Raw genomic sequence first — 27,627 nt, forward strand, 5'->3', positions numbered from 1 at the left:
GCTTACAGGAGGGAGAAGAGGAAAGCACAGGAGAGGCCGTGTGAAGACAGAGGCAGAGCTGGAGAAATGGTACCGCACGCCCAGAGTTCCTGAAGCCCCTAGAGTGGACGGTACCACATGCCCAGTTTCCTGGAGCCCCTAGAGCAGACGGTACCGCACGCTCAGTTTCCTGTCACCCCTAGAGTGGAAAGGCAAGAAGAGTCCCCACACAGCCTGCAGTGGGATCATGGCCCTGTCCATACAACATTCGAGTTTCTGAGCTGCAGAACTGAGAGAATGCGTCCCTGTGGGGCTTTTTCCCCTGAGCAGTAGGGATGGACGTCAGGGCTTTGTCCATGTGAAATGTCCCACCACTGTCCTTTGAAACAACTCTGTTTATGGCTTTCAGCTGGGACTTTGTTAGGGGACTAACTCAGTGTCCCAAAAGTTGGGAACCTTGGTCCCCTTGATGCTTTTATTGTGGAGGTTGTTTTGAGATTGGACCTCACTTAGCCTACACTGCCTAGGACTTGTTGATCTAGAGCTGAAGGCGGCCTTAAATTTCTGACCCTCCTGCTTCCAGAAGTGCACACCACAATGCTTGGTTTATGTGGTACTGGGATCTAGCCAGTCCTTGGTGTACTCTGGCAAAGTTTCTATCAATAGATCTACAACCCCCACCCCTTTGTGATAGGGTCTCACACGATAGTTCAGACTGTCCTTGAACTTGTAGCAATCCCCCTGCCTCAGTCACTTGAAATGTTGAGGTGACAGGCATGAGCCAGCCTTGGTATTGAGGTCCTCTCCTTCCCACCATTGCTATAGCATCAACCTTGCTGAACTGCTGGGCAGGAAGAGCTCGAGTGTAATCCAGGCGACCCAGGGAGAGGCTAACGGCTATGGACTCACCGACTCTCATGGCACTGTTGGTGAAGCGGGGGCTGTGGAGGACCTCCTCCTCGTCCAGTTGGCCTAGCACCTTGGCCTGGCGCAGGTAGGGGGTCAGGCGGCTGGGGCAGATGCTCTGCACAATCTTGCAGCGGTGACTCTCCAGCATGTCCCAGAGCATCTCCTCGTCCAGAGCAGTCAGTGTGGAATCCGTGCGGCACAGTTCTGCCATACCTGGACTCTGAGAGGGCGGGATAGGGGTGCAATCACGGACACTGAGAGCGCGGGATAGGGGTGCATTCACAGACAGGTGTCAGTAAACTACATTTGTCATTTGCTGTTAATGGCCCAGGGACTGCATTAACCCAAGAAGATGGTAATGAAAATCAGGTTTAGGCTGCGCGCATAGCTCAGTGCTATAGCTGCTCAGCATTGCTGAGGTGCTGTGTGCTAGGTTCCATCCTCAGTACCACACACACGTACACAACACACACGCACACACAGTGAGGAGAAAAGAAAGTAAGGCTGAGGAACTGTCCTGGAGTAAAGTTAGCTCGGATGCTGTCGAGCGGCCGGCAGTGTTGCTGCTCTAAGGGCAGAAAGGGTCAGGTGGGGAACAGGTCTGGGGAGAGCACTCAGCCAGGACAGAATTGCAGGTCAGGAGTCAGGGTGTCAAGAGTTCAAGGCGGCTGCATAGAAGACAAGGCACTTTACAGCCTGATCTGGTTAAACAAAGCCCACTGACTTCCAGACTGACCAGGGGCCTGGAAAGGACTCCCCACTACATAGCTCTCCAATCTTCAGTCAGTTTACAAAGGCTGTTACTGTGTATGCCTCTGGAAGATTAAGTCTCATAGCCCCATCCACTTGAACCAGCCACTCCGGGGATGCACCTGTGGGTGAACACCGGGCCACTCTAGGCTTTCACATCACATACACAGCGCTGCCGACATCCTTGTGCATCTCTGAGCACAGGTGGGAGCCATCTCGGGACCACAGATTCCTGTTGCTTCATTATTTTCATTTGTCTTAGTAATCTGGACCAGCTGGTGTTGTGTAGGAAGAGGTTTGAGTCCCCACGAGCAGCACCCAGGCCACCCGGGATAGCTTATCTTGATCATTGACTTGTCTGTATTTTGATCCATCTAAACACAATCCTTATGCATGGCTGTAAGAGTGTCTCCAGACAGGTCTGACCAAGGAGTGAAGACTGGCCCTGAACATAGGTGTCACCATGCCTGAGGACTGAGATCCCAGACTGAAGGAAGGAAGAGGAGGAAGCCAGCCGGACAGCAGCATGCCGCTCTCTGCTTCCTGTCTGTGGACACAGTGTGAGCAGTTCATTCTTCTGTTGACATGCCTTCCACACCCTGACAGACTGTTTCCCAAAAGTACGAACCCAAATAACTTGTTTCTTCACAGCAACAAGAGGAACAGGAAAAAAAAAACAACATGTCAAGACCCCAGACTCCAGGAAGTTACTCACCAGAGGTGCCCAGAGTCGTTTCTGCAGGGCCTCCTTGCAGCTGGCTGGAATCTCCCTCCCTGGTTGGTGAGCTGCCAAAGGCTCTTTCTCCACAGGTTATAGTGGGGCTGGGCCAGGCAGGCAGGGCTGGGAAGTTACTTCAAACCATGTGACCTGCTCCAAGACTCAAAGTCTGAGCACCAAAGCCTAAAAGGCAAGTGGGAAGAGAAACAATAAAAGATTGAGTTCATTCCAGAAACTGCTGCAGACGCCTCTGACCCGTGACTTTCTCAGTTCCTTAGAGGAGGCAGGATCTGGATGGAGCCTGGCTCGGAACTCCAGGATGTCACTAGAGAGAGTTAGCAGGTGTCTTTGCCACCCAGTGTTCACAGACCAGTCAGAGAACAGCCTCCATGAATACCCCTCTTGAGAACTTCCTCATGCAGAGAGAACTCTGGAGAGCAGGTGGGCAGGCCAGCGCCATCACAAGGAAGAGGGTCACATGGGGATGAGCAGAGAGCAGTCAGGAGGGCGCGCCACCAGCTCACTCCTGGTTTCCTGCTGACAGCTGACCCTAAGGTGCTCTAAGTCACAGCCCCCAAAGGACCTGGTGAGTCTAGGACAATGTGAGCTTGGTGGAAGTTGGTTTTCACAGATGGAGTTGGTGAGCTTAGTAGAGTTACTGGTATCCTTTCAAGAAGTGCTGGGGGTGGGGACTTGGGGAGCCAAACTGCCAGGGATAGTTCTAGCAATGCAGAGATTTGGAATGGGATGGGGAAGACATTCTTGGAGCAGCCCTAGATGTAACTGGAGCTTGGAGGGCAGGAGCACCTGTCGTTTGGAGCCACTGCCTGCACCGTACTAGACACACAGGGCTAGGAGGTTTGGAAATGCACAGGCCCTGGGCGCCTGGCCCTGTGTCAGCATGCCACTCACTGACACATCTCAAGGGACTCTTATGGACCCAACATTTGCATAGTGTTTACCTCCACGTCAGAACAGGACCATCTGTAAACTGCAGAGTGAAAATAAGGCCAGATTTGGTGGCTCCTTTAATCCCAGCACTCAGGAGGCAGAGGCAGGAGGATCTCTGTGAGTTCAAGACCATGCTGGCCTATATAGCAAGTTCCAGGTCAGCCACGAGTGACACAGTGAGACCTTGTCAAAAAAAGAACATGAAAATACATTACATCATTACATTAAAAAGGAAGGAAGGAAGGAAGGAAGGAAGGAAGGAAGGAAGGAAGGAAGGAAGGAAGGAAGGAAGGAATTCGAGCCAGGGATGCAGCTCAGCTGCAGAGCACTGGCCTACTGTGCACTAATAAAGCCTTGAGTTCAGTTCCCAGCATAACCCAGGTGCGGTGGTATTTCCCTTGATCCCAGCACCCGGGTGGTATAAGAGATGAATAAAGTGTTCAAAGTCATTAGCTACGTTGCAAGTTCAAGGTCAATTTGGGCTACATGATACCCTGTCCCCATATTTAGTTAAAATTCTAATATGAAAAATAAAACGAGAATTTGTAGACAGTGAGAGCTGAGCCACAAGCCCAGCACAGGGCTGGGAACCACACAACCTGGTAGCCAGCCCCGATCTGGTCAGCTGGAGGAGTCTCTGGGATGCCGTATCACATCGATGTGCCGTGGGTGTGGAAATTGACTGTGGGGTGTATGCGTGCATTTGTGAAGACACCAGAGCCTCTAAATTGCACATCATGGTAGGTGAATGACGAGGCATGTGAAAGCCAATCAGTAAAGCTGCTAACAAAAAAGAAAGGAGCCGTGGCACACACCTTTAGTCCCAGCACTCAGGTGGCAGAGGCAGGAGGATCTCTGTGAGTTGAAGGCCAGCCTGGTCTACAGAGCAAGTTTCAGGACAGCCAGGGATGTTACACAGAGAAAGCACGGGTTAAAAAATACGAAGGAGGGTGGGGAGGAGGAGGAGGAGAGGAAGAAGAAGAAGAAGAAGAAGAAGGAGAAGAAGAAGAAGAAGAAGAAGAAGAAGAAGAAGAAGAAGAAGAAGAAGAAGAAGAAGAAGAAGAAGAAGAAGAGGGAAGGAAGAAAAGATAGGTGGATGGGTGAATGGATGGATGGATGGATGGATGAAAGGAAGGATGATAGAAAGATCTCAGAGCTACTGGTGACCCTATACTGATCACGCTCTGGTCTCAAGCACCTGACATGGTCCAGGAAGAGGGTGTGGCTTGAGGAGCCCCCTGCCGTGATCTGGCCTGTCCTACCAATCTGAAGCCAGAGGATACTGTCTTCAGTGTAGGGACACCTGCCCCATTTCTGTTTCCCATATTCTCCTCCTGCCCTCTCGTCCTTCCCGTCCCCCTCCCCTTCCCTGCCTCTCTTCCTCCACACCCTTCCTCTTCTTTCCCTCGGCCGTCTTCATCAGTCTGTCACTTGACTGTTCGGAGCCCCACCCAAGCCTGGTTCCTCTTGTGTCAGTCCCTGACCTCTGTGTGTCAGTCCTCGGGGCACTGGGCGTCAGCCTCTCAGCTCCCTTCACCGGATGTCACCTTCCAGGACCACCGCACCGTGTCTGGGGGGTCCCCCTTACCCGTTCTTAGATGCCAGGAGCATGGGGGAGCACAGCTACCTCATGTATCACTGACAGATACACCACGTGAAACAAGGACAAATGATCCTGGAAGCCCTCTACCGGGATCTTGCCGGAACAAACCCCTGATAATCCCAAAACTGTTTAAGGGGGTGGGGGGCCAAGTCAGACGGCTCAACAGTTAAAGGTGTTTTCCACTGAGGTCAATGACCTCAGTTTAATCCCTGGGACCCACAAGGTAGAAGGAGAGAACCAGCTCCAGGCTGTGCTCCTGTCTCCACACTAGTGTGCTGCCCCCCAATAAATAAGTAAATAGATAAATGAAAAAGAAATTAAGTGTAAAAGAAAGAAAGCAACCACAAAATCAGGAAACGGGAACCAACACGGGGAGTAGCTGGCAGCCCTGAAACCAGCCCAGAGTGCCCCAGTGCCAGCCCAGAGTGCCCCAGTGCCAGCCCAGAATGCCCCAGTGCCAGCCCAGAATGCCCCAGTGCCAGCCCAGAGTGCCCCAGTGCCAGTCCAGAGCGCCCCAGTGCCAGCCCAGAGCGCCCCAGTGCCAGCCCAGAGCACCCCAGTGCCAGCCCAGAATGCCCCAGAGCCAGCCCAGAGCACCCCAGTGCCAGCCCAGAGCACCCCAGTATCAGCCCAGAATGCCCCAGTATCAGCCCAGAATGCCCCAGTGCCAGTCCAGAGAGCCCCAGTGCCAGCCCAGAGTGCCCCAGTGCCAGCCAAGAGCGCCCCAGTGCCAGCCCAGAGTGCCCCAGTGCCAGCCCAGAGTGCCCCAGTATCAGCCCAGAGCACCCCAGTGTCAGCCCAGAGTACCCCAATGCCAGTCCAGAGCGCCCCAGTATCAGCCCAGAGCACCCCAGTGTCAGCCCAGAGTACCCCAATGCCAGTCCAGAGCACCCCAGTGCCAGCCCAGAGCACCCCAATGCCAGTCCAGAGCGCCCCAGTGCCAGCCTAGAGCACCCTAGTGCCAGTCCAGAGCACCCCAGTGCCAGCCCAGAAAGCCCCAGTGCCAGTCCAGAGTACCCCAGTGTCTGTCTAGAGCATTCCTGGAGAGGGTTGGGTTGCCACGCTCCTGCTCCAAAGAGGAGCAGGGTGGGTCGCGTCTACAGAGCACACCCCACGCCTCCCTGCACCTTCTGCAGAGTCACCGCCCAGAGAGACATCGCCTTCTTAGATTTCTGTCTCAGCTCTAAGAGAAGGGGCTCTCCTAACGTGTGCTGGTGTTGCAGAGGATGGAAGCATGCCAGGGAAAAAAAGATGCTGGCTCGGGTGGAGGAGGTTCTGGAAAGTCACGAGAAAGGAGATGGTCGTCTAGAACTGCCTCGGTCAGGAAGATGCCACTGTCGGGACAGGATTCCTCCCTTCCCACACAATACAGAGGTGTAGAGTGTGTTCCCCAGGTCTGGAGATATCCACCTAAGCAAACACGGAGCTTGACCCTGCCCCTCAGCTGCAGAGGCAGACATTGTAGGCGCCCCTGAATTGAAACCTATTCCTAGTTACAATTAAATTGGTACCAAATGACCCCCAAACCAGGGCTCATGGAATATTAATTTATTTGTAGCAAGCCACGCTGTGCTGTTTGCCTATACATCATTACATCAGAACTTAGGATGCCAGCAGATGCCAACAGCCACGCTCTAGCCTGCAGCCAAAACTCCGGTGCGCCAGACTCCTGGGTCTGCAGGAGGCTCCGGGGTCCACAGCTGGAGAAGAGGGGTGCTGATGTGTTAGGATTTCTGGGTCCCAGTGGTCACAGGGGCTCTGGGAGCATTAGCTAATCTGATTGTTCCTGCCTCTTTTTTCCTGATAGGTGAACTACCCTTGAGCCGACCCTGCCACTGTTGCGGCAACTTGAAAGGAAGTCAGGGCCTTCTAAAGTCTAGTTCTATCCCAGGCCTCTGGAGTCCCCAAGCCAGTCAAGGATGAAGGTATAAGCGGATTTAACCAAACAGTCCCTCAAGGCCACTCTGGGTGGCCTGTTATTGATCAGCATATAGTAATTCAAAGAGCTGGAGAACGGGACAGTTTGCCAGGCAGGGGGCATGACTGCAACCCAGAACTTGGGGGGTAGAAGCTAAAGGAATAGGAACTCTAGGCCAGCCTGGGCTACACAGCAAGTTTATGCCAACCTGGGTTACATGAAACCCTGTCATAAAACAAAAATGAAAATGAAACACACACACACACACACACACACACACACACACAAAACCCAGATCGGGAAATCATTGCTTGGGACTAGGGGGCAGTTCAGTGGGAGAGCACTTACTGAGTGTGGGTAGGGCCGCTGGTCACATACACACAGACACACACACACACAAAAACCCCAGATCGGGAAATCATTGCTTGGGACTAGGGGGCAGTTCAGTGGGAGAGCACTTACCGAGCGTGGGTAGGGCCGTTGGTCACACACACACAGACCTGGACACACACACAGACACACAGACACACACACAAAAACCCCAGATCGGGAAATCATTGCTTGGGACTAGGGTGCAGTTCAGTGGGAGAGCACTTACTGAGCGTGGGTAGGGCCACTGGTCACACACACACAGACACAGACACACAGACAGACAGACAGACAGACAGACAGACACACACACACACACACACACACACACACACAGTGGATGAGCTGGGTGTGGTCCCAGATGCTTGGGAAGCCCCATGAGTTTGAGCGTTGGAGGCCAGCCTGGGCAGCAGAGCAAGTCTTGATCTCAGAAAACAAACAGAAAGTGGGGCTGTGTTTATAATTCGGCTCCAGGTTAGAGAGTGATGAGTCCTACTGAGAAAGAAAACCTGCCCCTGGTCTGGGTCTGGTACCCTCTCAGGAGCCTGAGCCCAACACTAGAGCAGCCTCCTGCGTCCTCCTCCTCTGAGACCCTTCCTTATCTGCCTTCTCAGACCCCAGGCCTCAGCCTCCTGTTCCGTCTGGTATGAGAAAACTTTCTCCTTTTCTGACACATTCTCTCTCTCTCTCTCTCTCTCTCTCTCTCTCTCTCTCTCTCTCTCTCTCACGCACACACTCACTCTCTCTCACACATGCACACACCACACCACACACACAAATACACAGACATTCTCATGCACACCCCACATGATTTCTCTCTCACACATAAGCAAGCACAAGTGTGCACACACACACACACACTCAAGTATACATACACACATATCACTCTCTCCCACGTATACATACACACACACTTTTTCTCACAAACACATACATGCACACACATTCACACATGAGCACATGTGTACACTCATACACACTCTTACATATGAGCACAACACAAACACATATACACCACACAATACACACTCTTACACATGAGCACAACACAAATACTTATACACACACCATACACATACACACCACTCGTACACTCTTACACATGAGCACACACACAAACACATACACACACCATACACATACACACAACACATACACTCTTACACATGAACACAACACAAACACGTAGACACACACATCACATACATAGACACTCTTACACATGAGCACATACACAAACACATACACACACCATACACATACACACTATACACACCACACACAGACTATACACACACACACCCTCGTCTGGATAGGAGGTCAGAACAGGTCGCTGATGAATGTGGTAACCCCCTCTAAGCACAGAAGGGAGGATGGCCCTTTGTGTCCTTCTGCTCCAATCCAATCTCTCGGTCCCGGGAATATCCGTGGAATCCCCCATTCCCACTAATGACAGGCCTAACTCACTGTACACCTTCCAGACACCTGCTTTCCCCTTCATCCAACCCCAGTAACCCAGGAGGCATGACTATAAATCTCAGCATTCCTTCCACCTGTCTGGACCCTATGGCTCTGTGATAGAACTCAGCAGCCAGAGAACATTCCAGCTCTTTAACCAAGCACGGCGAGACAGGCTATTCACACAGTGAGACAGGCTATTCCGTTCATTTCCCCACAAACCAGGCGCCACCTCCACTCCTACTGAGGAAGATGATGTCCTCTCTTGCCTCAGAACAGCCGGGGTCCTGTCCTGACCTGTCCATTGTCCTGGCCCGTCCACAGTCCCTCTGGGATGCTGACTGGATCTGGTTGGACGGACTTCGCATTAGCCGTTCTCTCCTGTGGCAGCGACGGTCGGAGGCTCAGTCTTAGGCTGGGCTGGGCTGAACAGCAACTGAGAGCAGGTTTGACCGGCACAGTCATCTGGGCTCGGCCCTCAGAAGCAGGGCCTTATATACCTGGGTTACATACACACACACACACACACACACACACACACACACACAGGTGAAGTACCGGTGCATTCCCTTCTCATGCGTCTGATTGGCTGATGTGAGAGTCACCATCGCCTGTTGAGAAATGCCAGGCATCTGGTCCCCCCCACCTAAAGCAGTGACCGAGGGTGTGGGAGGGGCCAGGAGAATCCTCCCTCCTCCGTGTGCAGTCAGCCCAGTCCATCAGTCTCCACTCTTGGAAAGAACCTGGGAAGGGTAAGATGACTGCGGGCCTCCCTGGTCCCATGACCAAATACAGGGATCACACGGTGACCCCCAACAAGCCCATCAAGGGCCAACACTTCCGAAGTAGACTTAGGCCGTGGCAAAAGCCGCGGGCATCTCTCTTCCTAGAGTCCGATAACTTTAGCCGTGTGGTATTCCTAGATCTACATCCATAGTCCCAGCGGCTCCCAGGCCCCACTGCCAGCACTCACACAGCAGGCAGGGACACCCAGTGAGAGCCTTAAGTGGGACTGGAGTGCTCCCTTCTGTATGCAGGCACTTGGGTCCACAGTGCCCAGTCTCCAGCTGCTGACGGCACATACCTCCCGCCTTCTCTGGGCGTGCAGGCCTCTTTCCGAGTCCATGACTCCGGGCTCACTCCCACATCAACCAGCTTTGGCACCTGCTGTTCCTGCTGCCAAGAACTTCCTCCCCTCAGCTCCTTTGGATGGCACCCAAGGCCCTGCTTCCCACAAAAAGGCCCTTCCAGGCCTTTCTATTTTAACCTGCAGACTTCTCATCTGGGCCCTCCCTTCCCCTCGGCCTGTTTCATTTCTCTCTGTTGGACTCGTCCGCCCCATCTATTTTGCAGTCTGGTTTTTTGCCTTCCCCATGGCATGTGACAGTTCTTGTCTTTCTTGTTCTCTGTGCGGCCCCACCCCTAAGACGGTTGCATAAATATTGCCTGAGCGGATGAGTAAAACTGTGTCGGGCTCCCGGGTTCTGACCAGGGTGGAAGGCTGGTCTCGGTCCCTTGCCTGGGTGGGAGAACCCTAGGAATTATCATCTGGACAGATGAAAATTGGTCTTCCAGGTCACAGGCTAGTCCCCCTGCTGAGGAGAAGGCCACAGCCACCCCGCCAGGGTCACAGGCTCAAGCAGAGTTAAGAGCATCACCACCTCTTGGGCAGGTTGCTGAGCACCCAGACCCTGGGCTTCTCACATCTCTCCCTAAAATGTCCCTGCCTTGTGGCAGGAAGGCTCATCCCACCAAGGCCCATGCATAGAAACCTCTAGATAGTTCTAGACCATGCAAAGAAATGCTGTGATGCTAAGTAAAAGAGGGAGCCACTGAGTCTCTGCCCTAAGCACGAAGGCCGGGTGTGATGATGTGTGCCTGTAGTTCCAGCATTCAGGAGGCTGGATCAGGAGGAACATAAGTTCCAGACCAACCTGGGCTGCGGATTGGGGCGGCAGTGCCAGGTGGTGGAGGGCTCTCCTGCCTGCACAGAAAGCATGCCTAATATGGTGGTGCAGCCTGTAATCCTGGTCCTCAGGAGACAGAGGCAGGAGGCCTTTCTAAGTTAAAGGCCATTCTCAGCTTCCTGCTGGTTCTAGGCCAGCCAAACGTACACAAAGTCCTGTCTCAAAATAACAGCAGAAATAGTCTGAAAGAAAGGCAGAAAGGAAAACATTAAAAGAAACACGACCTCTTTGGACTCACAGGGAACTCCACAGATAAAGCGGTGTGAGCGCAGATTTCTGTCATCTTCACCACAGCGCCCTCTGCTGCTTAGCCAGCAGCCTCAGGATTGCAACAGGGTGTCTGTCACTCCAGGGACAGCAACCCTTGAGGTGGGTGGGGCTGACTGAGGGCAGCTGGTGCCTTGACTACACGGCCTATAGTGGCTGTGATCAGTAAAGACAAGGGACAGAAACTGGTCCCAGGACAGCCAGAGGGCAACTCGGAGCAGCATTGCATTAATCAGCATTTACCAGTGATGTTCTGGAGGTCAGGGAGGTTCTGGTAGGCTTTGGAATAACATTAGCATGAGTGGAGATGGAGGAACTGGACAAATGGAAGGTCCTGGGAGAGGAAAGATTAGACACATCCGGATGTGCAAACCAGTGGGGCAGGCAGAAGAGTATCCAGGCAGAGTTACACCGAGGACTGGCGTGTCATGCATGCTGAGAGTCACGCCTCTTCTTGCTCACCGCTCATGGGCAAGAGGATTCCAAGATTCCTTCCAACACATTATAAACAGTTTCCCAACACTCAGCTGGAGGCCTGAGCAGACAGGGTGCAGTGGCACCTGACTCCTTGTCCCCCACTGGGTGCCAAGACAGGGAGTGTGCCAAGGCAGGGCAGGACAGGAAGCCATTGTTTCCACAGAGCAGGCAGAACAGGCCACTCTCTGCTGTGCCTTGGCACTGCCACCTGAAGCCCCACGTGGTGCTTGAGCTGGTCCACCCAACCAGCCAGCTCACATCTACTGATGGAAATTTTCTTCCTTAAAACTGGTGAAATTTGGGGCTGGAGAGATGGCTCAGAGGTTAAGAGCACTGGCTGCTCTTCCAGAGGTTCTGGATTTGATTCCCAGCAACCACATGATGGCTCACAACCATCTGTAATGAGATCTGGTGCCCTCTTCTGGCCTGCAGATAGAACACTGGATGGATGGATAGATAGATAGATAGATAGATAGATAGATAGATAGATAGATAGATAGATAGATAGATAGATGATAGATAGATAGATAGATAGATAGATAGATAGATAAACAAAACTTTTAAAAAAAATTGGTGAAATTTGCTGGGCAGGGTGGCGCGCGCACCTTTAATCCCAGCACTTGGGAGGCAGAGGCAGGCAGATCTCTGTGAGTTCGAGGCCAGCCTGGTCTACAGAGTGAGTTCCAGGACAACTTTGGCTTTTACACAGAGAAACCCTGTCTCAAAAAAACAAAACAAACAAACAAAAACTGGTGAAATTCACAGCACGTGAAATGAGTGGATTAAGTGGAGGGCTCTGGGATTTTGCGCATTTACAGTGTCTAGATCAGAAAATTCGGTACTCTGTGTCACGCCACCATGCTTGGCATGCTTTCTGTGCACGCAGGAGAGCTCCCTCGCCACTGCCACCCCAATCCACAGCCCAGGTTGGTCTGGAACTCACATTCCTCCGGATCCAGTCTCCTGAATGCTGGGACTACAGGCACATGCCATCACACCCGGCCTCTGTGTTTGAGGGCAGAGACTCAATGGCTCCCTCCTTCACTTGACATTGCAGCGTTTCTTTGCATGTTCTGGAACTATCTAGAGGTTTCTATGCATGTGCCTTGGTAAGATGAGCCTTCCTGCCACAAGGCAGAGACATTTTAGGGGGAGATGTGAGAAGCCCGGGGCCAGGGTGCTCAGCAACCTGCTCAAGAGGTGGCGATGCTCTTAACTCTGCTTGAACCTGTGACCCTGGCAGAGTGGCTGTAGCCTTCTCTTCAGCAAGGGGACTAGTCTGTGACCCGGGAGACCATTTTTCATCTGTCCAGATGAAAAGTCCTGAGGTTGGGGGCTGGAGAGATGACTTAGAGGTTAAGAGCACTGGCTGCTCAGCCAGGGATCCAAAGTTCAATTCCCAGCAATCCGTGGTGGCTCACAACCATCTGTAATGAGATCTGGTGCCCTCTTCTGGCCTGTAGGCATACATGCAGACAGAACACTGTAAACATAATAAATAAATAAAACTTAGAAAAAAAAAGAAAGAAAGAAAAAGGAAAGATTGCCTGGCATGGTGGCACATGTCTTTAATCCCAGCACTTGGAAGGTAGAGGCAGGAGGATCTCTGTGAGTTCGAGGCCAGTCTGGTCTACAGAGCAAGTTCCAGGATAGGCTCCAAAGCTACAGAGAAACCCTGTCTCGAAAACAAATAAATAAAATGAAGAAAGAAAAGAAAGACAATTCCTAAGGTCCTCCCACCCAGACAGGGGACTGAGAACAGCCTTCCACCATGACCAGCATCTCCATCAGTGGGAACCAGGAGCCCAAGGAAGCCTCCTTGTCCATCCGGACGCCATTCACATGGCTGTTCTGAGCTGGTTCCACAACATTTTCCTCACCCCTCCACCACAAAGGGAAACCCCGCGCCACAACTCTTGCTGCACCCCTTACTTATTCCTAGCACGAGGCCCCGGAGTCTCCTATCTCATGACCCAGAAATCTTTGCAATCCTGACAGCCCCACCTAGCCCTGCCAACTACCAGCTCTGTAAACTTCCACCTAAAATTTCCAGTGTCAGACAGCTGCCGCCCCCTCTCTTCAGAGCTTCAGCATCTCCTTCTCCTCTCCCTATGCAGCCAAGCCACCTTTCCAGCTCATGTGTCAGAACTCATCCTCCCCAGCCCTGCCCCATCTGGAAGGGGCTCTGTGGCAATCACAGTCTGCGAGGCCCTGCTGGATGTGGCCCTTCTCCCTTCCCTCCAGCTCGCTCTGCCTATGCGCCTTCTTGCTGTCCCTTCCCTGGCTGTAACTATGAACACCTCAAGTCAGGTGACATTTTCCTCTAGCCACCAAGTAAAACCAGAAACTCAGTAGCTTTTTCTACTCTGTCCTATTTTATTTACAACACAGTAACTATACCACGTGCAATTATCTCATTTGTGGGTTTCATGAGTCTTGCCCTTCTCTGGAATAAACACTCATTGAAGGCAAATGAGCCCCAGTCCAGAACTGGGAATGGCTCCTGTCCTGCTGGGGTGGAGCAGCTTGCTGTACACCTGCACCTATACTGGGTGGTGGACAACTCTGAATTTCCTTTGGTCTAGTATGTCAACCTCTGTAGTGGGGACAATGGCTGAGGATGGGGCTGCCTGAGCTTCCCCCACCCCTGGGCAGGAGGAGACTCCCACCTTATCCTTGACCCCAGGATCTCGGGGGGTGCAGATGGGCTCCTAAGCAGAGCCCACTTTAGCACTGTCTCGTCTCCCCCATTGCTCCCACAGGCGTTTGCCGTGCTCCCGCTCAGCTGGACCTTGTCTGTGTTCTGCCTTCTTTCCCTGGATGTGAGGAGTGAGCAAGCTGGCAACTGTTTACTTACGGTAAGGAAACTAGGAAGCTGAGTAGATATACCCCTGCCCTTCTTAAATTAAGCACAACCCCCAAACACAGTGGGCAGGCAATGTGGGGCTAATGAGAAAGTGTGCTAAGGGCAAGAGTAATGGGCCTGACCACCTTTGTCACATGGAAGCTTCTTCCCTTGAGAGGCCAAGGTGTCTAGGGCTCCAGAGTTCAGAGTGTAGGATAAAGCCACTGTAATAGAAACTCTGAGCTTGGCCTGTCTCTCCCTTGCTGTAAATGTAGGACTGAGCCTAGTTTTTTCATCAATAACATAGGTGAGACATTTGCCTGCACCCTCTGCTTGTAATGGTGGTTGAGATTTATAAGAATCACATTAATCCCTCAGCTGAAACACTGAAATTATAGATTGTCAAGTAGGGCTGTCAGTTATTTATTATTTTAATTAACTAAGCAATTTATTATTTGCGTGTGCATGCGTGTGTGTGTGTGTGTATGCACATACATGCAGGTGCTTTTGGAGGCCAGAAGAGGGCCTTGGGTCCCCTAGAACTGTGAGCTTCCTGACACGGGTGCTGAGAACTGAATCTGGATCCTATGCAAGAGCAGCCAGTGCTCTTAACCACTGAGCCATCTCTTCAGCCCTTTCTTAATAGTTTATTTTTATAAAGACAGTCTCTTCACACAGTCCATTCTGGCCTCAAACTCTGGAAGCTCCTGACTGCACCACTCAAATGTTGGGGTCATAAGTATATGTCACTACCCTAGACTAAACCATTGCTTTTAAGTAGGTAAGGAGGTACGTAATATAAAATACAATGTAACCATGTTGATCAAATACAATAACAAGGCAAGTGACAAAGGCATGCTTGACTAGGTTGCAGATGCCTACAACTGTTAAAAACAAAATGAGGGTCTTTAAATTGTTTGGGTACTATAAGAAACTATAAAGCAAGCTGGGAAGATGGCTCATGGGCTAAGAGAGCTTGCTAGACAAGCTTGATGGCCTGGGTTTGATCCTAGAACCCACATAAAGGTAAAAGGAAAGAAAAACTCTACAAAGTTGTCCCCTGACCTCCACGCCTACGATGTGGTATGGCATCCCACTTACATCCATCATGTGAACACACATAAACACACACAGACACATTAAATTTTTTAAAAAGATATGTGAGCAAAGTGGCCCAATAAGAATATAATAATTTTTTTCTAGTCGTTACATTTGATGAAGTAAAAAAAAAGGGGGGGGTGAAATTAAGCAGCCTCTTAAACAGTATCCCTAAGCTATTACTAGACTAATTTCAACAGGCAGTATGAAATGGAAATTTACATTTTTCTCTTACAATGTCATTAAAATTCATGTGTATTTTACATCAGAGATTGCACAACAACCCCTCGAGTCAGGTTTGCAAAACAGCATGAGAGCATGGAATAAACCCTTGTGGAGTGAGAAGACAGGAGAACATGAGCTCATATTTTACTTAGTCTCAGAAGGGGGGCCAGTTCTGTCTTTAATGTTCTGATATAATAGTCTTACACATATATCGGTTATCTGGTGTACACAAATCCTGATACCAGAGCAGGAGCCAAGCTCTCAAGAGAAGGCGTCAATAACTTGTTTTAACGTGGATACATTGCGACTCACAACTTCTCCAGACTAAACTTACCTAGATAAAATGAGTTCCCTTTTAATAGTAGCTTTTAAAGACCTGTGTGTGTGTGTGTGTGTGTGTGTGTGTGTGTGTGTGTGTGTGTGTGTGTACATGACAGTGGCCCTCACCTAAGCCAGAATTGGATCCCCAGAAGGTGGAGACGCAAGCGGGTATGAGTGCTGGAAAGATCTCTGGCTCTCTAGAAGGGAGCAACTGCTCTTAACAGTTTCGCCATCTTTCTTCAAAAGCAAAAAAAAAGAAGCCAAGCGCAAATGTTTCCTAGGACTGGGGCTATGGCTCAAATATGGACAGATCCTGAGATCCACCCTCAAAAACTAACAAAGCAGACATGCCCGGTTGCAAACCAGGACCCTCCAGAGTGATGGGCGTCACGATGCCGGGTCAGAGGCACTGAAAGATTCTCCGATGGGATGGCGGCTTAAGCGATGCCTGGTCTCCCAGGCAAAAACAGCTGGCGGGTCTGAACACACTCATCTTTCCCACAGCACTCGCAAGGCGGCGAAAACCGGATTTAGGGCTTCTTGGCGCAGGGGTTGCCATGGCAACAAAGGCAGCGCTGGGGAATAAGGGCTAAACGGACGGAATTGTGCCATCTTTTTTTACTCCGTGCCCTCAGGGACACCGTAGTGTCCCTCTGCACCTCCCCAGGTCCCCATGTCCCTATGTCCCTATTCCGCGAAAGCAGGAGAAACTCAAAAAGCCCTATTTTCATGAACGTCGCAGGAGTACGCAGCGCCATGTATAGTGTATAATAGCGAATCAAGTCCCGCCTCTCGCCAAATATCGCGAGAATAGGAGCGGCTCTTGCTGCGGCCCTCGCGCTCTCCACTTCCGCCCGACGAGGCTCCTCCACGGCGCTGCGGTGGCGTCACTTCCTCCCGACCGGGCCGGCCGCGCGAGCCCTGCTTCCGGTTCCCGCCGCTGCGGCTCGCGCTCCTCACCTCTCGGTGGACTCGGAATCATGGCGGCCACGGCCACGATGGCGACGTCGGGCTCCGCGCGGAAGCGGCTGCTCAAAGAGGAGGACATGACCAAAGTGGAGTTCGAGACCAGCGAGGAGGTGGACGTGACCCCCACGTTCGACACCATGGGCCTGCGGGAGGACCTGCTGCGCGGCATCTACGCCTACGGTGGGTCGCGGGCCTGGCGGCTCGGGCAGGGCGGGGAGGCTGCGCCGGGCGGAGAGAGTGCGAGCCCGCGGCTCCGGGGCCCAGGGCCGGCTTCTCACCGTCGCTGCAGTAGCGGGTGACCGTGTAAGCGCCCCGAGGCTCTGATGGGAGGGCAGGGGCTGCGGATCCGCTAGGTCCGTGCCTCGCGGAGTGTAAACCTTGTTAGGGAAGCGGAAAGTGCGAAGCCAAGGTGCTTTAAGCGATGGGAGTTGGTGGGGAAAAGCGACACCAGTTACCGGGTAGAGGGATAGATTGGTAGGGGCAGTTAAGAGGGAGCTCCCGGAGGAGGGCAGCTGCTCCCGGCTCCTGGATGCCGTTGGCCCCTGTGCGCCAGGAACAGAAGGAAACCCCTTGTCATGAGATGATTCGTTCCTAAATACAGCGGGAAGCCACCGCAGTCTAGAGCAAAAGCGCCAGGGTTGGGCTTACAGTTTGAAAGTTTGTTTTGGTGTCTGGATTTGGAGTGGAGCGAGTAGTGGAGGCGGGATGAGGTGGGAAGAGCGGTACGCTAAAATCTGCTGGTGGCAGATGAGTGCATTCCTGGCTTTCGAGTGATGTCGGTGGTATCTGCTTAGGTAGGAGCATTTGAGAGAGGCTGAACGCTGTTATTTTTCCTAGTTTTTCAGAGTTTTTTTTGTTGTTGTTGTTGTTGTTGTTGTTTTCGAGACAGGGTTTCTTTGTAGCTTTTGGAGCCTGTCCTGGAACTAGCTCTTGTAGACCAGGCTGGCCTCGAACTCACAGAGATCCGCCTGCCTCTCTGCCTCCAGAGTGCTGGAAGCTGGGATTAAAAGTGTGTGACACCAAGCTTGGCTCTTCTTTTTTTTCTTTCCTTTTCTTTCTTTCTCTCTCTCTCTCTTTCTTTCTTTCTTTTTTTTTTTTTTTTAAAAAGCAGGGTCTCTACATAACCCTAGCTGAACTGGGACTCACTTTGTAGACTAGGGAAGGTGGGTCTTCCCACTTTGAATGGTGCCCAGTTTGGTTTTTAGTTGATTCCAGATATAGTCAAATTGACCACCAAGAATAACCATCACAAGCCCTTTGCTGAGCTGTGAATTTGTGCTAGCTATATCTTTTAAAAGTATAAAAATGAAGTACAGCCTTTCTGCATAAGTTCTGTGTTTACTTGGAAAACACTTTTCTTTTTTTGGTGTTTGTTTTTTTGTTTTGTTTTGGCGTGGTGGGGGGGGATTTCGCCACAGGGTTTCTCTGTGTAGCCCTGGTTGTCCTAGAACTGACTATGTAGAAATTTGGCGTGGAATTAACAGATCCTCCTGCCTCTGCCTCCTAGTACTGGGATTAAGGAAGTGCATGACTGTCCCCAGTCTATCTAGGGTGGTGCCTAGATAATGGGGCTATACCCAGGTGAGAGAGCAGTGTAGGTATTCCCACATCATGCCTGTGCAGGTCCAGTCCCCTGAGATGACAAGCAGCAAGTGGGTTTGAGTGCTTGCTGGTAGGAAGGGCAGCAACTGCAGTGCTTCTGTTTAGTTTTTCTGAGACAGGGTTCCTCTGTGCAACCCTAGCTGTTCTGGAACTCCTTCTGTAGACCAGGCTGGTCTTGAACTCACAGAGATCTGCCTGCCTCTGCCTCCCGAGTGCTGGGATTAAAGGTGTGTGCTACCATCGATTTATGGTTTTATTGCAAAGAGGGTTTCATGTGTTTTAGGCTGACCTTGAACTCCTGATGCTCTTCCAAGTGTTGGTATTATAGATACCGTCTTCATAGGTAATCTCCCTGGCTAGTCTGTAAAGATGTGGGTTCTCCTGGGAGCCTGGAGTTGGCAGTTAGAATCAGATAAGTGTATCCTGGGAGCTTGTGCTATGTGGCATTGGCTCTGTCACATTGTGGGAACTAAGTCTTTCCCCCTTTGTGTTCACAGGTTTTGAGAAGCCTTCAGCAATCCAGCAACGCGCTATCAAACAGATAATTAAGGGGAGAGATGTCATAGCACAGTAAGTTGTGGGTGCCAAGAGCCAGCTGGTGTTGATGGAGAGAGGGTCCCTTTGTTCTGGCCGCCCGGCTAGCTTACACCCGAAATAATCACACAGAAACTGTATTAATTAAAACACTGCTTGGCCATTAGCTCTAGCCTCCTATTGGCTAACTCTCACATCTTGATTTAACCCATTTCTGTTAATCTGTGTTCACCACAAGGTCATGGCTTACCTGGAAAGATTTAGCATATCTGACCTGGTGTCTTCATGGCGGCTCTCTCTCTCTGTTTTCTTCCTCCCAGAATTCAGTTCTGTTTCCCCACCTACCTAAGTTCTGCCCTGTCACCAGGCCCAAGGCAGTTTCTTTATTAACCAGTGAAAGCAACACAAATGCAGGAGGACCTCCTACACCAAGCTGGGGTCAGTGACATTGGTGAGGGCTAAGGGAAGCCGAGTCTGCTTCGGCGTCTCTGCACTCCGCGCAAACCCACCTTCAGCTCAGCATTTACTCCTTTTTTTCTCATCTAGAAAAGGGTTCTGCTGGGCAATGGTGGCGCACACCTTTAATCCCAGCACTTAGGAGGCAGAGACAGGCAGAGCTCTGTGAGTTCAAGGCCAGCCTGGTCTGCAGAGCTAGGTCCAGGACAGCCAGAGTTGTTACACAGAAAAACACTGTCTTGAAAAACAAAAGAAGAAAAAGATTCCTTTTAAGTCAAATTGCTGTCATGTGTATTTTGGGGAGGTGCTTGGTGCTGTGGGTCATATCCAAGTCATTGTACACAGCACACAACAGCTCTACTACCGACGTATACCCGAAGCCCTGAATGTCGATTTATGTAAGATACTGTTTTAATAGCTTTATTTCCCTCCTCTCCACATGCTGGGTACTGAATCCAGGGCCTTCTTTATTACTGAACTATACTCTAAACTGTTATTTGCCTTAATTTTCAAATTTCAAAAATTTTTTAAGCTATACTCCAAAATGTTAGGTGCCGTTTGCACTAAGGGAAGAGACCTTTTCTGCCCCTCTGAAGTTCTTCCGTCCCTGGTGCACAAGCCATGTCACTATTTTCATCTGTAGCAGTTTAACGTCGTATCTCTGGGGCTGTGATGGCTTGCTCAGCTCCCAAGTTTACTTCTTAGTACCCATACTGACACAGACGGCTGCCTGTGACTCCAGCATCAGGGGATCCAGCACCCTCTTCTGGGCTCTGAAAGCACCCTCACCCATGTGGCATTCAGTCACACAGAAACATAAATTAAAAATTAAAAGTTGTGTCCTTGTATGTGGGTCTTACCTTTGTAGTTACGATACTGAGGTTAAAGGGGGGGATGTCTAGAAAGATGCTGCCCCAGTGTGTAACCAGGGCTTTGGAACACTGCTGAGGAGAGGTCGCCAGAGCAAGGACAGGGTCGTTGGTGCCCTCTTCCTCTGATAACTGCTCTTGTGCTTTCTCAAACAGGTCTCAGTCTGGCACCGGTAAGACGGCCACCTTCAGCATTTCAGTCCTCCAGTGCTTAGATATCCAGGTGAGCTGCCACTCGCAGCAGACTCTCCTTAATCCCAGGAGATGTCTCTGCTCTGCCAATGCGGTATGTACAGAATACTGTTTTTAGGTAGGGTGTGGTTGTATTTTTTTAATCCCAGCAGACAGGAGGAGCTCTGAGTTTAAGGCCAGCTCTTCATGGCAAATTTTAGGCCAGCCAAGGATACAAAATAAGATCCTGACTCAAAAAATAGAGGACATTGTGACCTGCATAGGAGAGCCCTGGTGTGTGGGCGCTCTTGCTGGACTTTACAATTTAGTGTCTCCTCAGACCTGTTAGGAAAGAGCAGCAAAGCTAATGGGAGCTGGTGTCCTTAGCCTGAGTGCTTGTTAGCAAGGAGTATGAACAATACTGAGACCGGAAATCGCAGCTTAGTGTGATAAACTGGACTTGGTCAAAAACCAGGTTCTCTATGTGGAATCCAGAGTTTCTGTTTTAAAAGGTGGGCTTGAAAGCAGAGCGGGGACTATTTGTAAGAGACCGGAGGGGAGGGGCAGGAGAACCCACTCTTCTGTCCAGTCTCATGGTCTTCTTTTATTCACCAGGTTCGAGAAACCCAGGCTTTGATCTTGGCTCCAACAAGAGAGTTAGCTGTACAGATTCAGAAGGTGAGGCATTAAAGATGGTGTCGGGCTGGGAAAGTGCTCTCCTGGCGTGTGCAAGGCCACATAGCAGAAAGATTAGTGTTGTGTTTCCAGGTGTCTGAGAATGGACTGTTGGTCTGAGACTTGTTTTCTCTTCCCATGTTTGCCCGGGGCCAGCAGGATGGCAGAGTGGGTGAAGGAGCGTGCTGCTCACACCCGAGTTTGACCCCCCCAGACTCGTGTTTCCCTCCAACCTGCATACTATTTGATAATAGTGCTTTCCTTCTTCCTTGTTGGTTTTCACAGCACCAAAAGATGGATTCCAGAGTTCTGTGCTTGCTAGGCGGCCTACAGTTCTTTGTATGAATCTGGTGGTTTTTTATCTGTAGCGGGCCTGGTTGATCGATAGAATAAACAGACCGATACTATATAAAAGATTTAGCTTTTAATAAAAAAGGGAAGTCTGTCCGGAACACAGGGGCCAAGAGAGAGAGCTGGGAAGCGCACCCGCCAGGTTTATAGGTAAATTTTTGCCTTAGGGCAACACGCCCCACGGACAGAATGTGATTGGCTGAACTCCCCTATCATTTATCATTGCTTCTACTCGTTTGATGTATTCATGATCTTAGACATGTGGTGGTGAACTCACCTATAGTGAGTCAGCCCCAGCACTAGTGTAGAGAGACAGTTTTTCTATAGGAAAATGAATTCCATTTTAATCAAATGGTGATTTTTTTTTAATCTTGAAGGGGTATATATTGCGATGTTAGTATGGTGGGATTATGAACTCTCTAGCGTTTCATCATTTAGTGTACGCCATTTCAGTAACAAGAAACCATCAAAATGAATCTCCTTTTGGCAGAGAAAAGAAATCTTGTAGTTTTATCATTATGAATAAATTATAGTTGGTTATTTCAAATTAGAGTAGAAATGACAGTTTAGATGTAACTGACTTTGTGTCTTGCGTGTAAACCTGTTTTGCTTCAGGGTTTGCTGGCTCTGGGGGACTACATGAATGTACAGTGCCACGCTTGCATCGGGGGCACCAATGTTGGGGAGGACATCCGGAAGCTGGACTATGGGCAGCATGTTGTGGCAGGCACCCCGGGACGTGTCTTTGGTGAGCACCTCTGTTGAGAACGGGGCTGTGGGTGGGATCTGTGCAGTGTGCTCAAGGTCATGGTGGTTCATTCGCACACGCCTGGTGGTATGTACAGGGACCAGTGCAAATAGCTCCTTCCAAAGAACCAAGTGTGATTCTTTCAAAAATCTAATTACACAGATATGATTCGCCGTAGAAGTTTAAGGACACGGGCTATCAAGATGTTGGTTTTGGATGAAGCTGATGAAATGTTGAACAAAGGTAAGGGGACCAGAATTTTCTACTGACATATTGTCAGGTCTTACGTTTTCACAGTGAGGTCTCTGTCTCCTAGAGATGGGACAGTCCTTGCTTTCTGGAGAAGCAGTGTGTCTTAGGAGGTTTGGGACCTGAAACTCCTGTTGTAATGTTTCCATGGTTAAAGTATTCCTATCCTCTCTTGACTGCACACTGCCTGCTTCAGCCCACATTGCTGTGTGGCTTTGAGGTGCAGCTTATTTGTCAAGGTTAGGGTGTTCGCCTTTGAACTTGCTCTGACCAGTGACAGCTGTAAAGCCACAGCTGAGCTCATCTTTGTCCCAGGTTTCAAGGAGCAGATCTACGATGTGTACAGGTACCTGCCGCCAGCCACACAGGTGGTTCTCATCAGTGCCACATTGCCTCATGAGATCCTGGAGATGACCAACAAGTTTATGACCGACCCTATCCGCATCTTGGTGAAGCGGTAAGGATGCATGCCCTGATTCCCTTTTCCATTTCTAAGTCTGAGCTCAGTGGGTGTTCTCTGTTCTGAGGTTGATATCCAAGGTTGTGGAAACTGGGAAAGGTTCAGGCAAGTTCAGGATCCAGCCCTTTGTGGTAGGAGAGATGAGGGCTGGGTGCTCTTAGGTGGCCTTGTCCCTCAGGTCCTGGTTTGAAGAGTGACGTGAGCATTTATCTGTCCGCCAGTGATGAATTGACTCTGGAAGGCATCAAGCAGTTCTTCGTGGCGGTGGAAAGAGAGGAGTGGAAGTTTGACACTCTGTGTGACCTCTACGACACGCTGACCATCACCCAGGCTGTCATCTTCTGCAACACCAAGAGGAAGGTGTGTCACCTTGTTCTCTTGTGTCCTTAGGGACCGCAGGCTGGATCTGCCAAAGGCAGGCAGGGTGTGGCTCTGCTCTGGGTTCCTGTGCTAAAGCCACTGGCTAGAGACAGTATGATAAGACAGAAACCGTGAGACTAGGCCAAGTGGGAGGGCTGCTAGGGAAGCTGAGGCAGGAAAATTTCTGGAGTCCAGGAACCATAACAAGACCCATCTTTTAAGATGTAAAAGTAGATACTGACATTGTGTTTTTCTGTAATAATTTTAATGTCTTTGGTTTAAGCTCAGGTTTAGGCCCAGTAGATTGAAGCGATGGCCTGTGGGTAGTCCCTGGAAGTGATCCCCTAAAGAATTCCTAGGTGTGCCCATCCCTGCAGGGGGTGGGTGAGCTCCCTGTGCAGCTGTTTGCGAGTGTCTGCTACTGAGGGCTGCCATTTTATAGGTGGATCTCGGCTGGGTAAATAAGCACATTGTTGATCTGGTTGTAGGTTGACTGGCTGACAGAGAAGATGAGAGAAGCCAATTTCACTGTGTCGTCCATGCATGGGGACATGCCCCAGAAGGAGCGTGAGTCCATCATGAAGGAGTTCCGCTCAGGTGCCAGGTAGGCCTTTGGCAGCTTTGGCTCCTGTGGAAGGACAGATGGTACTGACCTCGGGGCTCTCATGTTGTTTCCCACCCCAGGTGTGGAAAATGATGGAGCTCTCTGAGTGGACGCTGCCCTGTGGGGGCTGTTGACTTAGTGGTGAACTGGCAGGAACCCTTGCATTGTTCTCTGTTCATTTGGTGACCAGGTGTTGGGTCTGTCAGTGCTCAGAGAGCTGACCTGTGAGTGAGCTTGTGCCTTTGATTCAGGTCTGCTTTGTGATCCTCTGGGCCATGTCTGCGGCTGTGTGTGTCCTCGAGCAGGACATTCCAGCCAGACTTGAGCTGCTGATTCCTCAGCTTGTCAGCAGCCTTTCCCCTGTCACTGAGTAGCTGAGGTCATCCTTTGTGTTCTTTTTTATGACTGTTTATTTGTTCCTGTGTGTGTAAGGTAGCGTGTGTTATTAAAGTGTGCAGAGGTCAGGAACTAATTTGTGGAAGTCAGTTTTCTCTTTCCACCATGTGGGTCTCAGGGATTGAACTCAGGTTGTTGGGCTTGGCAGCAAGCTCCTTTACCAACTAAATAAATTACTGAGCGATCTCACTGACCTATCTCCTGGATACATTGGCATCTGTCCTCAGCTTGTATAGGGATGTACAAGTCCCCCTTTGGGATTCTGAAGCCTGTGCCGGCCTTTCCCTCAGCATTACTGGAGTGGGCCTTTTATCTTGTTTTTGTATTTTTGAAACAAGTTGGGGTTGGTTTTGGTGTGTCACTAGTGTGACAGTTGTTGCCTCCCCTCTCTGGTGTTTGTTTGGTTTTCAGATTTTGCAACAGGCTCTGTGTTGACAGAGGTCCAGCAGCTGTTCAGTCCCAAAGAAACACACAAAGGTCTTACATTAATCATAAACTGATTGGCGTATTAGCTCAGGCTTCTTATTAATTCTTTCTTACATCTTAAATTAGCCCTTATGGCTAATTTAAGAATTTTTTCTTACCTGTGTTAGCCATTTGGCTTGGTACGTTTAACAGTGAGGTGTTCTCATCTTGCTTCCTCTGCATCTGGGTGACAATTGCAAACTGTGCTTTCCTGTTTCCAAAATTCTCCTGTTCTTGTTGCCCCTCCTATACTTTCTGTCTGGCTCCTGGCCAGTCAGTGTTTTATTAAAACAATACAATCTAAATGACAGGGTACAAGACCATTGTTCCACAGCAGCTCTGTCTATACAGTTCAGGCTGGCACTGAACTTGTGATCCCTGCCTTCACTTTTTGAGTATAGGACTTCAGCCAGTCACTGTTTGAAGTTAGCCATTTAGAGTATACTCATCTAAATTAATCAGCTTGTAAGTGAATTTTCCCTCTTGTTCCTTTTTTCTTTTTTAATTTTTTTGAACTTACTTTTCTTTCTCTTTGAAGGTTGTATTTTTTCTTTTTTTTTTTTAAATTTATGTCATTTAGTAGCTACCCTGGAGATGATACCATACTTTTATTTGTTTTCTTGTGAAGTTTTTTGTTGTTGTTGTTTTTCGAGACAGGGTTTCTCTGTGTAACAGTCCTGGCTGTCCTGAAACTAGTTCTGTATACCAGGCTGGCTTCAAACATGCAGACATCCACCTGCCTCTGCTTCCCAAGTGCTGGGATTAAAGGTGTGCACCGCCACTGCCCGATTACCATCTCTGTTCTTAATATCTGTTATTGATAGCTACTTTCCCTGTCTTTCCAGACAGTACAAGGATCTGGATTTGTTTAGGCCCCAGCCTAGGATTCATGGATGTTAAAACATACGTGCTTGTGTGTACACGTGTACATGCACACAACACATGTAATTCTGTGTTTTTAGCGCTGAGAGATTAATTTTAATCTCTTTTAATTAAATTACCTTTTAATCCACAGTAGCATTTTGCTTTATAGGATAGATTTTTTGTTTGTTTGTTTTTTCAAGACAGGTTTTCTCTGTAGCTTTTTGGAGCCTGTTCGGGAACTCACTCTGTAGACTAAGCTAGAGCCTCTGCCTCCCGAGTGCCTGGCAGGATAGAATTTATTTAGATTTAGACGTATTTGTCATCTCTTTCCTCACCTCTGTGTCCTGTTGTCATCTCTAGACTATCTAGTCTCTGGCCTGCTGGCCTCACATGCTGCTTTGGCCTTTTTCCCCTTCCTGCCGGCTCAGTTGTGGTGCAGCTCAAGGCAGTGAAGCCACACCCACCTGCTCTCCAGCTTTCCCTTACCGTGCAGTGGAAACAGGAGTCCCTCTTCTTTCTAGTCACCCTGTCAGTAGGTGACAGGGTTCTTATTAATGTGGTCTTTATGTGAGTCATGTCGGGTAGGATCAAACATGTTTCAGGTGTGCTAGCATGTATGCCTGGCCTCTGGGGGGCAGGTGGCACCACTTGGGCAGAGTAGCCACTGTAGTATGGGAGTGGTTGAGCTTAAGATTTAAAAATGTCATCAGTAGGTTCCTGTTCATAATAGGATTTTTGCTAAGCAAAAGTCATGTTTTCCTGGAGGGGCTGGACTCACATTTTAAGTAATTGTAGCAGGTTTCCGGTGACCTGTGGGTGATGTGATTGCTCAGGGCCCTTGGCCAGACTACTTAAAACTGCCAGAGGCCACTCTGCTCTCACCTTTCTGACTTTTCTTTTGCAGCCGAGTGCTCATTTCTACAGATGTCTGGGCTCGGGGCCTGGATGTCCCTCAGGTGTCCCTCATCATTAACTACGACCTGCCCAACAACAGAGAACTGTACATTCACAGGTGTGTGCTCCTTCCTTTGCTCAAGACTGTTGGCCTTCATCCCTGTGGCTCTTTACTAACACATATTTTATTCTAAAGAATCGGGAGATCGGGGCGATATGGCCGCAAAGGTGTGGCCATCAATTTTGTGAAGAATGATGACATCCGCATCCTCAGGGACATAGAACAGTACTACTCCACCCAGATAGACGAGATGCCCATGAATGGCAAGTTGCTGGTTCTTCTGGGGGCTGTGGGAGGGGCTTTCTTACTAGGAATGGGGGGGGGGGGGGTGACGTGTGGCATTGTTAACGTGCCTTTCTTCTCCTTCAGTGGCTGACCTGATCTGAAGCTGGTGCTCGTGCATCAAGGGCCTGGATATGGCGCCTATCGTGAGCTCCTCCTTGGAAACGGGAAGCCTCTATTTAATGGGGTTTAAATGAACTGTCTTCTCACAGCCCCTCAGGAAGACCCTTGGGCGCTGCCATCTTTTCTATCCCACATGTAAATAATCCAATGCTCTAGACTTTTACATTAAACATGGAAATTTTCCCATGAACTTGAGTGTAGATTTCTTGTGGTGTCACCAGCTTTCCTGGTCTGGCCATTTTTCTCCCTAACTCCACATTACGTGCAGAATCCACCTTTGAGACATTTAAGAGTCAAGACGAGAAAACCCATAGTAGAAGTGAAAGGGAAATAGTGATTTCAGGTTTGCAAACGTTTCTTTAAGATGATAGCAAAAGATCTGTGGCACGGACTTGGGGTGGACCTCTCCAGATGGCACCAACGTAGAAGAGTGAAGCACAGGCCGGGAGAAAGCGGGAGGCACGGACTTGTCGGGGTGACCTCTTCAGATGGCACCAACGTAGAAGAGTGAAGCACAGGCTGGGAGAAAGCGGGAGGCACGTATGGCGTGGCCTCTTGGAGCTCGTGGTGGTTAAGTTGTGGATGCTAGAGTAGTCACATGACCCGGTAAACCAGACCCTGCGTACGTGTCTTCACTCA

General features: G+C 50.0%; 2 protein-coding genes across 9 annotated transcripts in view; one reads left to right on the forward strand and one right to left on the reverse strand.

Moving 5' to 3' along the window:
• The window catches only part of Card14 (caspase recruitment domain family member 14), a 39,846-nt gene extending 29,881 nt beyond the window's left edge, over window positions 1-9,965 (reverse strand). Inside the window, exons 1-4 of one of the 7 annotated variants that reach the window (XM_087909685.1) lie at window positions 9,740-9,965; window positions 3,319-3,490; window positions 2,354-2,539; window positions 889-1,108 (exon numbers count right to left, since the gene is read on the reverse strand). In XM_087909685.1, coding sequence (XP_087765811.1) covers window positions 889-1,099 — 211 coding nt within the window. In that variant the 5' untranslated portion in view covers window positions 1,100-1,108; window positions 2,354-2,539; window positions 3,319-3,490; window positions 9,740-9,965. Of the gene's footprint in view, window positions 1-888; window positions 1,109-2,353; window positions 2,540-3,318; window positions 3,491-8,952; window positions 9,369-9,739 lie in introns of those variants that run through there. The other 6 variants (XM_087909688.1, XM_087909684.1, XM_087909689.1 and 3 more) reach the window with 6 other exon arrangements.
• A 6,805-nt stretch (window positions 9,966-16,770) lies between these two features.
• On the forward strand, window positions 16,771-27,178 carry Eif4a3 (eukaryotic translation initiation factor 4A3). Of its 2 annotated transcripts, none has more exons than XM_087909691.1 (12): window positions 16,771-17,004; window positions 18,924-18,996; window positions 20,442-20,571; window positions 21,072-21,134; window positions 22,098-22,230; window positions 22,393-22,473; window positions 22,795-22,936; window positions 23,161-23,299; window positions 23,788-23,903; window positions 26,533-26,640; window positions 26,719-26,846; window positions 26,953-27,178. In XM_087909691.1, the coding sequence occupies exons 1-12, from the start codon at window positions 16,836-16,838 to the stop codon at window positions 26,967-26,969; spliced, it is 1,299 nt and encodes a 432-aa protein (XP_087765817.1). In that variant the 5' UTR covers window positions 16,771-16,835; the 3' UTR covers window positions 26,970-27,178. The 2 variants fall into 2 exon arrangements, with proteins under 2 accessions (XP_087765817.1, XP_087765818.1); XM_087909692.1 differs by having other exon boundaries at window positions 16,772-17,004; window positions 20,442-20,508.
• Window positions 27,179-27,627: the final 449 nt, after the last annotated feature.

This window comes from Myodes glareolus, chromosome 9, assembly GCF_982192425.1.
Source record: "Myodes glareolus chromosome 9, mMyoGla1.1, whole genome shotgun sequence".
NCBI classification, from domain to species: Eukaryota; Metazoa; Chordata; class Mammalia; order Rodentia; family Cricetidae; genus Myodes; species Myodes glareolus.

Bases quoted from the DNA above. Each gene is read 5' to 3' on its own strand.
- Eif4a3 (XM_087909691.1), top strand. From the start codon at position 16,836: ATGGCGGCCACGGCCACGATGGCGACGTCGGGCTCCGCGCGGAAGCGG. The intron at 22,231-22,392 runs GTGAGCACCTCT...CTAATTACACAG, and splicing joins CACCCCGGGACGTGTCTTTG to ATATGATTCGCCGTAGAAGT. The intron at 22,474-22,794 runs GTAAGGGGACCA...TCTTTGTCCCAG, and splicing joins TGATGAAATGTTGAACAAAG to GTTTCAAGGAGCAGATCTAC.